At 38.3% G+C, this 15,385-nt stretch overlaps 1 protein-coding gene across 8 annotated transcripts in view; it reads right to left on the bottom strand.

The window, feature by feature from the left end:
• The window catches only part of LOC105481350 (ATPase phospholipid transporting 11C), a 216,443-nt gene that overhangs the window by 110,179 nt on the left and 90,879 nt on the right, over positions 1 to 15,385 (bottom strand). For all 8 annotated transcript variants that reach the window (XM_071089211.1, XM_024792751.2, XM_071089210.1 and 5 more), the window contains exon 2: positions 1,824 to 1,943. In XM_071089211.1, coding sequence (XP_070945312.1) covers positions 1,824 to 1,943 — 120 coding nt within the window. The remainder of the gene's footprint in view (positions 1 to 1,823; positions 1,944 to 15,385) is intronic.

The raw sequence follows: 15,385 nt of genomic DNA, 5'->3' as shown, positions 1-15,385 counted from the left end.
TGGAAGGCAGCTAATGTATTCTGTAAATGGTATATTTTGAAAAAATAATCTTTTTATAAACTCTGGTATAAATACAAACAGCCAAGACAATGTGAGGAAGAAAAAGTCAAATTATGACATTGTTGGTCTTTTCGGAGTAGACCTGAAGGCCTCCATTTAGGAGACAGTATCCCACACATTCGAAACACATGAATCTGAGGAAATCAATAGTACTACTCAGATTTGTAATACTAATCACAGAAACACAAATAACAATAGCAGTTAGCGTTTGAGTTGTCACCCCATGCCAAGCACAATGCAAGAGGAAAGAAAAAAAATGAGGAAGGAACCCAGACAGCACAATGATGTAAAAAGGGCTCTTTATTCAGAGCAACTAGAACTTATAAAGTAGTTCTACTCCTGGTTTTATTACTGTCTCTGCTTGGTGACCATGTGACTAAATTTCTCTGGCCTTGGTTTCTCCATCTGTAAAGTCAGTGAGTTGAACAAAATAACCTCTTAAGATCATTTAGCTCTACAAGTCCACAATTCTGAATCAAAGGACTACAGACCATTTAATTGGATACAAGGTGAGCCGAAATTTCTAGTAAAAGAACTATTCACTATTTTAGGCACAAGTACGTAAACCTCTGGCTGAGAATAAAATTTCTGCCACTAGTGTGTAAGATTAACAGGAAATAGACATTTTTATCCAAAATAAAATGTTCTATAGGCCGACAGATCTGTTCATTAGGCAACAAAATTTTCACCTGTCCTGACCATATTTTACATGTTAATCTCCCAGATAAAGATGATCACTACTGTATCACCACCCAAACGAGAAATTAAATGCATATTTGAAAACCAAAATGTCATATATTTGTAAGGAAGGGCATAATTTTGTGTTTCAGGTTCTAAGTGATTACAAGTATACAGTGAACCAAATGTCACCAACTTTTATCTCTGCCTTGCCAGGGCACATGAGGAAGGGAGGAAAATCTTCAAGATCTCTTCTATTCTACAAGAGATGGCAGTAGGCCAACCTAGCACCTAACCTGGTCAGCCAGAGGTAAAGACTAGCTAAGTAACACTTGCAGAATGATGACTACTGGGTACTAGGAGCTATAAGAAGTGGTTTTCAGAGTATTAGTCCCATTTCACCAATGAGGACATTTAGAATCAGGGCGATTAATTTGGCCAAGGTGACGCAACTAGTAAGTGGCTAGGCCAGGATTTAAATACAGGTGTTCAAACTTCCAGGTCAATGCTCTTAGTCCTACACTATGCTGAAGAAAGAGGTATTCAAACGGTGACACAGCTGCAGTGACTTAACTCTTAACAGATCACAGGTGAAGCAGTGTACTGAGCATCATGCACCCTTTGGGACAAAGGAGTGTATTAATACTTGAGAAGTGGGACGGGAGGTAGAGGGGTTGGCAGGGGAACTAGAAAGAAATGCAAATGAAGACATTCCAGGACAGCTCTCTCCAAAAGAATGCAAATCATTTATATCCTAGTTCATCCATTCAAGAGTAATTCAGGAAGCTTTGCACAAGTAAATAATAAGTATTTTTAGCACACTTTAAGGTTTAAAGTAATATGCATAATCAACAAGCACTGTGAATCATAATGGAAGGCAAGCGATTTCACCTATAACAAGACAAAGTGATTTTTTAAATAAACTGTTTTTCAGAGGAATACTTACTATAGCTGATATATGATCCGTATACATGCACATACATGTACACATATATAAATGCATGTTTCCTCAGAAGCATAAATTAGAATAAATGCATTATCTGATTCACTATATGAACATCTATTGAGTTAAAACAAAAACTTACCTTAGATGAGACTATTCTATTATCACAAAATCTTTGTGCAACGTAAGCTTCTGTTCCCGAAACTGAATGATTGCCAACAAAGACTGTGCGTGTGCCAACTCGTTTCTCTTCTCCAGCACACTGACCAAGAGAAAAGGGGAAAAATTCAGTTTTTCATCACATTTCTCCACACTTCTACCAAGTCCAGCATTCTTGTCTAAGCATGTTGGGCTATAATCTGGGGAGAAAGCAGTAGGGAGACGAGAAAACCTTGTTAGGGAATTCAAAATCCACTAAGCTCTTACTTGCTGACATAGTAAAGATTAGTAAAAGTGCTGTTTGAACCAACTGTTCTGAGGTCAACAGTGCAATTCTAAAATGATTAAAGAAAGTACCCTAGAGAAACAATATTTTTACTGCCAATCATTTTTCTTTCATCCACAGCCCAAATGAATCTTAAGCATAACCTTCACTAGCAACACACTAACTCAGAAGAATGGACTGGGAATATTTCATTTATTATGCAACTACTGAGGACAACCTTTCAACTACCTTACTAGAGAACAGAAAGCATAATGCAGATTACTTCTAAATGCAAAATAATTGTGTGTAAGCGTAAAGGTCAGAAATAGAATGGCTGCCTCTATTGAATAAATGATCAACTTTTTATAAAAAGAAACTATAATTATTTGGCTTCACAGGATAGAGTTTATTTTGCAATCTCTCAGAGTCTTATTGTTGTAAAGTTCCATTTCACGCAATATATTTCTCATGCCCATTTTACATGTTTAATAAGTAGACTCACTGAATCTACAAGTTTCAAGATTGGGCTCTATTTTATCCCACCCTTTAATTTTGCTGAGGCCTCACTCTCTTCGCTTAAATCAGGATAATACCCTTTTCTTATATAAATTTGGGACAGTCTCCTTTTATGGTACTGTATTACCATATCTGAGACTACCACATATTTAAGTCAAAGGATGTATGATAGAAACCAATATCCATTTATATATTCCCATTATAAAATGTTTTAATATATGTAGTCACAAAGATTTTCCTTCCTTTCAATGATCTATTTAAAGGTCAAAGGTATAAATCCCACCCTCAAAGTAATCATTTTAAGCAAGACTACTTAGAACTTGCAGTCTTCCAATTATCTACAATGTCTGAATGTACTCCAGTCTGAATTTGTGCATCTTATGTAGATGGTATGTATAAAATTATTTCTTCGTTTAAAAATTAAAAATCACCCCAAAGTATAGATAAAACCTCTTTGCCTTGCGATTTCACTTAAGCTTATGGTATTGCCTTCGAAATTTGCAAGGAATCATGCAAAAAGTAACTGGGACAAACTGAAGTAGAAGAGAGACTCAGGCTGTATATAACTGGAAAGCTACTCTGGCATGTGCTAAGGGAATTTGTGGGATCCCTGGAGACCTGGAAAAAGTCAGTTAAGTATCCATGCTGGACAGCTTAGTTATTTATCTGCCTGCCCAAAGACAAGGCATTTGAACAACTGATTGTCCAAGGTCCTTCGCATGCTAAGAGTAAATGATTCATAGGTAAATTTTCACACAGTTCCTGGAAACCAGTAAACAGTATCTTTACCAAGTGGTAGCTTTGATTTAGGGGCTTACTTCTCTGTTTGCAACTGTAATATACAGGTTCTGACACAGCTCACTGATAAGAGCACCAAATTTTCCATAATATCCATTTTGTAAAACTTAAAAGTGAAAGTGTGTGCACCTGCCAGATGTATAGTTTATCTGGCTTCACCCCAGCTCCAACCTTCTGTTGCAGGTTAAGGCCTCTCTGTGGTCTCCACAACAGACCTGACTCTTATAATGTACCAATTTGAATTACAGAAAATGCCAAGTTCACGTATACACCGCAATTTGCAACCTTTAATTTAATATTCATATGGCTGTTTAGTTTTTCACACAAGGAAGAAGTGGCTACAGAGTAAATGAGGCAGATTTACCTTTTATACAAGTTCTTAGTTAATTCTACAAGTGGAAAAGGGAAAGAGGCAAAGGAGGTAGAGAATCAGTGAAGTAGGATAGGTTGTGTGCTGTCAATATAGATTTTTCCCCTCAATTACAGCAACCACTGATTAACTTAAAACAAAAATGGACTAGTGCCTTCCCAATTCTGAATTGTCTTCTACTGAATTGTCTTCTACAATCTGTGCCAAAGAACAAAAGGAGAAAACAATACAATTTTTTTAGGCACACTGATATTTTTATGAATTCCCTACATTTGAATGACATTTCCAGTTTTACTAAGAGCTTTCCTCATATATTATCTCTCTGATCTTTTTTGAATAAGGCCTAAATGACCTCTATCTCCATTAAATTGGAGAAAATGGATTGAAATTACTATGCAGGTTTGGGGTTTTGTGTGTGCAGATCCCAGCAGTGATTGCTGTTAGATGATGAAACAGAACCCTGAAAGAAGCAGCAGAATGTCTACTTCTGAGCATTTTCCAAAATAGCACAGTCTCTTTACCCTAAACAGGTTTGGGTTGAGAAGTGCCTGAAGACTGGGGGTGGGGTAGTATGAAGTAGGTGACTTTTCCATGCCTGTTTCACCCTAAAAGCTGATGAGACTGCAATGTCTGGTGGAATTTCCTGCAACTGTATAATAATATTTGGTTCACGTAAAAAATAGCAATGTTGAACTCACATAAATTTCACCATAACTGCCCACCTGCTGCCAATATAGAGTGTTAAAACAGTGGTGTTAGTTCCTGTGATTTTGAATAATGTAGGTGTCTTTGCCAAAGCAGAGAAACGCTACGTAGAAATCATTTTTAAAATTCCCATTTGGATGGCACGCAGTGTAGTCTGGAGTGGGAGTGTGTGATTCCTGGCACCTCATAATGAATTGTAATTCATTAGGAGTCCATCCTGTGCTGAACTGCTTCCCATTCAATTGTCCTTAAGAACAGCATTTCTTAAAACTTGAAATATGCTGGTACTGACTCTATTTTAATGACACATCACACTATATAATAAAGTATGGCAAATATTTTAAAATGTTTACAATATATGAATTAACAGAGAAAGCAATGTAAATTTCTTTCTCAAGATAAAAATCAACCTTTTGTACTCCTAATTTATACCTCCATAGTATAAACTGAATACTGTAAAAAAAAAAAAAAAAAAGCAAGTAATTTATACTCCAAAATGGCCTCTCAATAAAAATCCTAACAGAGTAATCATTTAACTGGAAAATCCTATGTCTTTGCTAGTCATAAAAAAAATGAAGAGCCATTGGAAACAAAATTTGTTCCTTGATTGCCTCCAGACCTGACTAGGTAAGAACTGAAGAAAAATAGAGACCTCAATACAAGACTGTTACTATAAAAGCTGGCACAGGATCTGAAATAAAGCCTACCTCTATATCCTTTCCAGGTGCTAGAAGACTTATATTTATCAGTTAGCCATAGATCTTTGACTCCTAATCCTGGTCACAGCTTTAAACACAATAACTGATGCCTTGTTCTTTTATTTAATATTTAATTTTTCTGGAAGCTCCCCAGGTGACAATTCTAATTTGCAAGCACTGTTGAGAATTACTGCCACAGACTCTTTCAAACAGTGATTGTCCTTAAACAACATTCTACAAGTTTTCAGTATGCCAGCCATAATCTTGCACTATTTCTTTAATTTAAATAAACAATTTGCTTTCCAAAGGTTAAAAATACAAATAACCCTCAAATAGTGTTCCACCCAACCATTTTAAGCTGCTCACAAAGTAAGATTTCCCTTTGACAATTTATTTTACATGCGGTTACCTCCCATCAATTATTCAGATCACTGATAATGAGAACTACAGGCCCTGATATAATGCAAAGCTACTTGAATTATCAGCAAATAATCTTAAAACTGATGTAATCCCTGGCAGTTACAGCATTATTTTTATTGGTCATCGAACTGCTTTCTGTAAGCTACCACAGCAAATAAAAGTATTGGCTCAAAAATGAACAAAAAAATTTATTAAAATCTGAAGACCTGGCAATGATGATTTAAAATGGTTCTCCACGCTCCAGTCCAAAGCTATTTTCTTCTCTGAAGCAGGAATATTTTTGAACAGCATAATGTCTTAAAAAGGCCAAACAAATTCAAAATTGAAAGAACATTTCATCAAAATTTCAGATGTCTACTAAAAGGCTCCCAGAAGTCAGCATTTTCATACTAGGGCTGAAGGGGTGGGGGTACGGGGAGGAGATCACTACAGTTCCAGGAAACATTTCCAGTGTATTAAGCTTCTTGGTTAAAATAACTACAATGTATTCGGTGGTCAAATTGCTGAGGTTTCCAAGCCCACTCCATTATAACAACCAAAGATGAATAAATCTGATGTGTAATTTACAATCATAACTCTAAAATGATCCTTAAAACTGCACTTTTCAGATTTTGCTTTTACTGCAACTTAAGTGATTAAGCTGTCTCTCCTCCTTTTGCCAAAGGAAGTGAAGCAAGACTGATGGGGAATTTTGTGTTGTTCTGCCTTTAAAGCTTAATTACAGTCATATTTACTGAAATTCTCAAACACCTGACCAAAGGACAAATGAATACACAAAGCTTATTCCTAAACACAAAGATTTCTCTAATTAGGCATTACCCAATGGCAGCACATTTAATTGAATAAAAACTGCTATAGGAAATGGACATTAAGCCTCACACAAACACCTAAATCACCAAGCACAACGCTTAAGAAAAAGCACTGACCATGAGGATTTGGATAAGAGCAATGCCTTGTTTGCAAGCTCAGAGTGGACCTTTCATTATCTCAAAGTGATCCACTGAGCAGTTTAATTTCACCAGGGACAATCAATTCTAAGTATTCCCAATCTGATCACCCTTCCCCCACCATGCCCTTACTCCAAGAACTTCAGGGCTACAGAAATTGTGGCTCTAAAGACTGAAATGCAGCTTCATTAAAGGATTGCTAGTAGAAAGTTGATGGATCAAAAATACTGTAAACATTCTGTGATTCAGGATTCTAACAGGAATTTTATCTTTTAACGATTCAGGTTCTTCCATTTATAGGAAGTAACCTACGACTCTCAGTGTTCCTTTGGGGTCTCAGCAACTCAACTTTCCTTATTAACAGAATCTTTCCTAACACAAAGCCTGACAATATGCACAAAAATTTAACTAGCAAGTATACAAAGCCTCAGAAGTTCCCTTTCACTTTCACCCTACCCATCTCTACACACAGTCTTTCATTTCAAACACTTAACAAAATTTAAAACTCTAAATAAGGAGATTCTTAACTCTAAAGATAGGAGCAGTGAGGCTGACAATCCAGCTAACCATTTACGATTACCCTCAGGAAATGGATAAAAATATACATGCAAATAAAAAGCAGGAATAAAGCAGGCCCCAAGACCTCAAAACTCAACCTGGCTGAAAAGAGGAGAATAAAATATATATTACAAACCTCAGAGGCTGAAGGGAGAGATGGGACCATCTGCATACTGACATGCAGAAATTTGGCAACACAATGGCAGCTAAATCTCAGAGAGAATGCTGCAGATTATCAAGCAACTTGTACCAACCCCAGTGATCCTTGTAAAGTTTCCCAGAACTTGGGAAGTGAGCCAATTATGGCTTGCCTAGTTCCTGTACTTCCATGGGAGGCAGCAAAGGAAGCATCAGACAACAGTCTATTCCTTAAGAGCTCAAAGCAGTACTCTGGCGGCCTTAGCCCCATTATTGCACCATTTAACATCTTTTTGTTATTCTTCTCAAAAGACCTGATTTGTCTTTGCAACTTTCGTATTTTAAGGTGTTATTATTTTAAAATGTCCGTATCTTACATCACACAGTAATTTTTCCTCATCTTGGGAAGTTCTTTTCTAATCCCTGCCTACAATAAATGGACCACAATAAAAAGTGGGGCTAAACAATAAGCTTCTGAGGAAAGTTGAATTGAACTTTTAGTTGTAGTTTAAGAGGAAGCGACATAATCTAAGTATTCACTATTATACAGAGTTTCCCCACCCTAAGAGAGTGACTGTAATACTGTAAATTCAAGCTTCAAAAACATATGCAAGACTATATATAAGGCCTAAGCAGATGGTTTATGTGGAAAGGTCCCTTAGGGATGGAAGATTTTTCTCACTATTTAGATATCTCATAGGTAAGAAAGTTATATCTCAGCAGCCAACAGTAACATCTAACAATCACAAGGAAAAAAGTCACTGGATATTAGGGAGAAAAATGCCTTTACCAGTATCATTACCTAGAAGAGAGAAATTCTCATCCAAAAATTACTTTCTAGATCACCAGAGAAGAATTTTTATTACAGTGTAAGAAGAGATAAGAAACTCTAGCTGGAGCAAAAGAAAAAATATCGTAAAACGGGTGTCTGACGACCCGAACAGGGTTTTCTTTCTTTTTTTCAATGATAGTGTCATTACTATAAAAGTGATAAGTTTTCTAGAAAGGTCTGCCAGTTCAAATATAAGTTGGAGTGTGTCCAGCAAAAACAATGAATGCATTTTTCCAAGTAAACTGTTAAACACCATACAAAAAGCAAACTGGCTTAAAAACTGCCCGAGTTGTAAATGTAATTAATTTAAACAGCACATCCAGGCTATAACTTTTCTTAACATCCCCAACAAAAGAGGTAGGTAAAAAGCCAGTTTCCATTGTGGAGCACGGCTTAGTTGAATAAATGAAGAAAGTAAGGGGTTTGGGGGCAGGGGGTGCATTCTTCCTGGACCTGGCACAGTGGCTTGGACCTGTAATCCCAATGCTTTGCTTGAGGCCCAGAGTTCCAGACCAGCCTGGTCAAACACAGTGAGACCCCTGTCTTTACCAAAAAAAAAAAAAAAAAAAAATTTAATTAGTGGAGCATGTTGGCACACACCTCTAGTCCTACCCACCAAGGAGCCTGAGGCAGGAGGACCACTTAAGCCCAGAAGTTCAAGGTTACAGTGAACTATGATCACCACTGCACTCCAGCCTAGGCAACAGAGTAAGACCCCATCTCTTTAAAAAAAAACATTCTTCCTATAGGGAAGGCTTTCAGGGCAAAATCTGGAGGGGACAGGGGAAGCAAGACAGTTATGACTTTGAGAAATATTATTTATACCTTTCTTTTTTCTTCAAAATGAGACCTGGAGAAAATGACTTAGTTGAGCTTCATTTCCTTATCTGTAAAATAAGGGCACATAACGTAACAGACTGCTTACAGCAGGATTAACAGAAACACCCAGAAATCACTTTAAATGACTGTAAACTATTCACAGGAACAAAGGATGAGGTTTGCAGATGTTAAACTATGGGAATATTAAAACTCTAACAACTGGGCCAGCACGGAACTAGGCAATGTCCTCAACATAACCCACATGGAAATGTTTTATTTAAAGCAAGAAAGTTTCTGGCTCTACAGAAGAGGCACAGGAAATTTTGGTGCTACCCCTGCCTAAAAGGGCAGGATGAGCTACGGTCCACTAGCAGAGAGTGCTTGCTTTTGAAAACAGTTCTTCAGTGTTCATGAAGAGCACTAGAGTTAGCCAGGGAGGCTGACAAGTGCCATGTTTGATGACAAATGAGTGCCACTCGAGGAGCTTATGGAGGCTGCTGTCCAGAACATATACCGTTAGTATTTTGGAACTGTTGGTCTGACACCCTGACAGTAAAAATAGGAATTCGTTTCTCCCTTTGTGGCAGAGCACACAGGCGCTTGGGAACTGCACAGGAATTATTGACACTGTCTCTCCATCATCTCTTCCCTCTCCCCAAAGCCTTGGATTTGAAGCTTTTGTGCACTATAAAGACTGGATGCCGCTATAAATATAACAGATGATCTGATTGTAATTATTCCTAAAACATGCTTAAAAGCGACTATATAAATTAGCAAGACGTTTGAAGTGCGATATATAACTTGGATATTGAAACATAAAAGAGCACGACAAATATTCAGTAATGCCTAACATATAAATAAAAATTGTTTAGATTGCTAAATTTTAATGTGCCTTTGAGTACTGCCAACTAGGAATGCCACAGTAAGATGAATGGCAAGAATATCAGGATACCACACTCAATGTTCCCCAGACTGAATTACATGGAACAAGTTAATAATGAGGTTCCTTAGAGAAAGGGGAAGCCCACCCCTCCTCCTGGCTATTCACAATGCATACCCACGTAGTAAAAGCTCCATAAAGTCTTAAAGAAACCTTTTTTAACTTTGTGTAAGTCAGCATTTCCCAGAATTTTTTGACCACAGAACTTTTTTCCCACAAGGAAATTACAGTGACATGACATTCTGTACAGCATGTTTTGGGCAATGCTACGGGAATACACCTCTTATCTCAGCAAACATGTCTACATATCTGGGCTACATCTATGCTAGAGTCTACTGGTAAGGAAAAACAAGGTATTCACAATCAGCTATACTGGTAAAGCACTCAAGGGTATGAGGTGAGATCACTGTTGCATTTGTGATGATTTCTATCCATGTATGCCAAATATGGGTAAAATTAAGTATTTGGCTATGATCCTAGGTGGGTGTTTTTGCTTCTAAAGCTTAATAAAGAGAGGGAAGAAACCAGGAGATCGAGGTCCTATTAGCCTTCTACCATCAATTGGTCTATATGTGTCTTGTGGAAGTCCTGGCATTGGTTTCTTCACATGTAACTTGGAGGGGACTTGACCAAATAATCTGATCTAAAATGAAGCAGGGGAAAGTGGGGCCAGATTTTCTTTGAGACGGAGTTGCACTCTTGTCACCCAGGCTGGAGTGCAATGGTGCAATCTCGGCTGACTGCAACCTCCTACTCCTGGGTTCAAGCAATTCTCCTGCCTCAGCCTCCTGAATAGCTGGGATTACATGGCGCCCGCCATCACACCCAGCTAATTTTTGTATTTTTAGTAGAGACGGGGTTTCACCATGTTGGCCAGGCTGGTCTCGAACTCCTGACCTCAGGTGATCCACCTGCCTCGGCCTCCCAAAGTGCTGGGATTACAGCCGTGAGCCACCGCACCCAGCTAGTAGGGACAGATTTTCTAGCAATAAAACTTGAAGTGTGGCCGGCCGAGTGCGGTGGCTCACGCCTATAATTCTAGCACTTTGGGAGGCCGAGGTGGGCAGATCACTTGAGGTCAGGAGTTTGAAACCAGCCTGGCCAACATTGCAAAACTCCGTCTCTACTAAAACCACAAAAATTAGCCGGGCATAGTGGTACACATCTGTAATTCCACCTACTCGGAGGCTGAGGCAGGAGAATCACTTGAACCCGGGAGGCAGAGGCTGCAGTGAGCTGAGATCGCACCACTGCATTCCAGCTGTGTGACAGAGCGAGACTCCATCTCAAAAAAAAAAAAAAAAAACTTGAAATGTGGCTTTGGATGTTCCATCATTTGCCACCTGTTTTAGCCTAGTCCCCTAAAACAAAACAAAACAAAACATCCAAGGGTGAGGAAGAGATTACTCCCTGTTTCAGGATAAAGAATAACTTACAAACTAATATACACGAGAAGACAATATACGTGGAATAAAAAAATTGCAGGTTTGGGTCAGGCACGGTGCCTCATGCCTGTAATTCCAGCACTTTGGGAGGCTGAGGTGGGTGATCACCTGAGGTCAGGGGTTCGAGACCAGACTGGCCAACATGGCAAAACCCGTCTCTACTAAAAATACAAAAATTAGCCGGGAGTGGTGACGGGTGCCTGTAATCCCAGCTACTCAGGAGGGTGAGGCAGGAGAATCGCTTGAACCCGGGAGCTGGAGGTTGCAGTGAGCCGAGATCGCACCAATGCACTCCAGCCTGGGTGACAGAACAAGACTGTCTCCAAAACAAAAACAAACAAAAAAATGTCAGGCTTCAAAGCAGAAAAGGAGGGGAAAAAAATCAATGAAACATCATGAAAAGTCACAAAGACCAGGGAAAGGTTCATGTGCTAATGCCTTTAAAACAATGTTTAAGTCCCACATTTTCTTAATCCAGTCGGTCACTGATGGACATTTGGGTTGATTCCAAGTCTTTGCTATTGTGAATAGTGCCGCAATAAACATATGTCTGCATGTGTCTTTATAGCAGCATGATTTATAAGAAAATGTGGCACATATATGCCATGGAATACTATGCAACCATAAAAAAGGATGAGTTCGTGTCCTTTGTAGGGACATGGATACAGCTGGAAACCATCATTCTCAGCAAACTTTCGCAAGAACAGAAAACCAAACACCGCATGTTCTCACTCATAGGTGGGAATTGAACAATTAGATCACTTGGACATAGGAAGGGGAACATCACACACTGGGGCCTATTGTGGGGAGAGGGGAGGGATAGCATTAGGAGATATACCTAATGCAAATGACGAGTTAATGGGTGCGGCACACCAACATGACACATGTACATATATGTAACAAACCTGCACGTTGTGCACATGTACCCTAGAACTTAAAGTATAATTAAAAAAAAAATGTTTAAGTACAAACTGACTAGATAAAACTCCTTCAGGGTGCTACTTTTGGTACACTAGAGGGTACACTGGTTCTTTCAGGCTTTTAAGATGCTCACTTAAAGCACTACAGTAGCAATTTACTTAATGGTAATCTTTAAATGTGAAAAAATGAATGCCTTCTCATATGTGCCTGTTACCCTAGGGAAAGTGTTTACTCCTCTGATAAAAGGGAATGAAATTCACTTCCCAGCAACCAAGCTACAAACAACCGCAAGTAAATCAGGTTAGAATTAACTACCATAAGGGCAATTTTTAAAATTAATAAACCTCTTAGAATACAAATCTTACCTGTACACAGGATTTCTGCAGTCAAATGAAAACACACACACACACACACACACACACACACACACACACACACACACACGGGGGCAGGGGGGAGAGATAAAGCCATTTGAAATAATTTTTATTAGAGTGGATACATTCAAAATTCATGACTTTGCGAAAACAAACACCACTCACACTAAAGGCCAAACCACCCTCAAACCAAACAATTTTCCACAAAACAAATGTTTTTTACCAAATAGGACAAACAGTAGTTAGAAGTTCTATTCAAGTATATGCTTGAAAATAGCAATGGGGTATTTCTAAAGCACACCTAGGGGGTATCCAGAACCATAATAAGAATTTACAGCCAACATTAAAAAATGCCTAGGAAGCTTTAAACAGAAACTAATGCTTTCAGCTAAATCATGAAACAACATAGTAGTTGTAGGTTTCTTCATTAAGAAACCTTTGCTCAGTGGAATGCAAGCAGCTTAGTTATGACTAGTACTCAAAAATTAAAAGTTCATAAAGACTCAATTCTCCTGACTGCAATGCATTTCACTCCACTTTGCATTATTATAAAAAGCATATGTGTGTGCAACATATTAATGCAATTCTAAGTCTATTCTTACTCTACTTTGTAAACTCAGATATGATGTAAAACGTTTTAAATGCTGTCAAATAGAAAATAGTTATAACATTACTTAACGGTAGAAAAATGGCAGAACCCAATGAAATATAGGCAGTCCTCAAAGAATGGAAATTGAAGTGCATTTGCATTGGTAGCATTATTAATGAGGACTGATAGACCTCAAATTAATGGTGGACTGATAGTCTGATTACTTCAAATGGGCAGAAATCTGTAATGATCTTTATATAGTCAGTGTACTTGAGTATTCTATGATGTTCTGCTGACATCTCAGCTTGGCTCCCAGTCATTTACTATAAGCAAATACAACTATTCCCTGCAAGCTGAGCACAGCTAAAGTAAAACAAAACAAAACAAAAACAAAAAGAAGAAGGGTAGAAATACAAATGTGTCAAACCAATAGAAAATTACCTATGATGAGAACGTTCTGCTATAAGACTACATGGGGCTTTCTTATAATTCCCAATGCGACTCTCAAAAGACACCTCCAATAGAAGAGTCGTTAAATGCTTTATATGTTCAGAAGGAAGAAACTTCTCTGGATGTGAGATTAGTCCTTTAGACTGCTTCTTCAATCCTAAAAATAGTATATAAGAGAAAAAGTGGGGTTCTCCTAATAGTTGCAGGTCTATCTCAGAAAGCAATGTACCAGAATGCTGTTGGACTCAAATGTTATGAATTTAGAATCCAATTCTGTCCATTGTACCTTTGAGTTTCACTTCAATTTTCATACTGTGAAATAACAATGTGATAAAGCACCAAGGAATGAAATATTCACTGCAAATAAGGGGAAGTTCATTCACGCATTCCAGAAGGTGTGAATGAACAGCCTGAAAGAAAATAACACGTGTTGGCAAGGATGTGGAGAAACTGGAACCCTCATACATTGCTGGTGGGACTGTAAAATGATTCAGCTGCTATGAGAAACAGTTTGGCAGTTCATTAAAAAGTTAAACATAGAATTATCATATGACCCAGCAATTCCACTCCTAAGTATAGGCCCAAAATAATTGAAAACAGGTATTAGAACAAAAACTTGTGGACGCATGTTCATAGCAGCACTATTCAAAAGGTGGAAACAGCCGGACGCAGTGGCTCATGCCTGTAATCTCAGTACTTTGGGAGGCGGATTACCTGAGGTCAGGAGTTCAAGCCAGCGTGGCCAACATGGTGAAACCCCGTCTCTACTAAAAATACAAAAATTAGCTGGGTGTGGTGGCAGATGCCTGTAATCCCAGCTACTCGGGAGGCTGAGGCAGGAAAATTGCTTGAACCCAGGAGGCAGAGATTACATCGAGCGAGATCACACCACTGCACTCCAGCCAGGGCAACAGAGCAAGATTCTGTCTCAAAAAAAAAAAAAAAAAAAAAAGATGGAAACAACCCAAATGTGCATAACTGATGAATGGATAAACAAAATGTGGTATATCCATACAACGAAATATTATTCAGCCATAAAAATGAATGAAGCATTGATATGTTCTAAAATGTGAATGAATCTCAAAAACATTATGCCAAGTGAAAGAAGCCAGATACAAAAGGTCACATATTGTATAATTCCATCATATGAAATATGCAGAATAGGTTAATCCATAAAAACAGAAAGCATTTTGGTAGTTACCAGGTGCTAGGGGGAGGGGAGAATACAGAGTAACTAGTAAGTATGGAGTTTCCTTTTTAGGAGATAAAAATGTTCTGGAACTCGGTACAAGTTAGTGGTTATAAAAAATATAAATGTACTAAATTCCAATAAATTGTTCACTTTACAATGGTTAGTTTTATGTTATGTGAATTTCACCTCAATAAAAAAGTAACTCCCTTAACTAATAGCGGGTCACAAGGTAAATCTGTTAACACAGTTGATACAACCATTCAACCAATATTTATCGAGCTCCTACTATGTGTACAGCACTAGAGACAGGGTGATGAATAAAAGACACAGTCCCTGCCTTCAAGGAGCTTAGAGTATAGCAAGAGGGGAGACCAGGCATTCATCAAATGCTCATACAAATCAGCTAAGTGCCAAGAATGATGGCTGCACAGTACCCTGAGGGCTAACCTAGCCAGGACCACACAACAACCATGTGCAGCACAAACCTGATCATATTGCTCCTCCAGGCCCCACTTGAATGGTTTCCCACTGATCTTAGAACTGAAAAATAAAATCCTTATTCTAAACT

Source organism: Macaca nemestrina, chromosome X, assembly GCF_043159975.1.
Source record: "Macaca nemestrina isolate mMacNem1 chromosome X, mMacNem.hap1, whole genome shotgun sequence".
In the NCBI taxonomy this organism is placed as follows: Eukaryota; Metazoa; Chordata; class Mammalia; order Primates; family Cercopithecidae; genus Macaca; species Macaca nemestrina.
The sequence above is the reverse complement of the archived record's forward strand: the minus strand, read 5'-3'. Positions and strand labels throughout refer to the sequence as shown.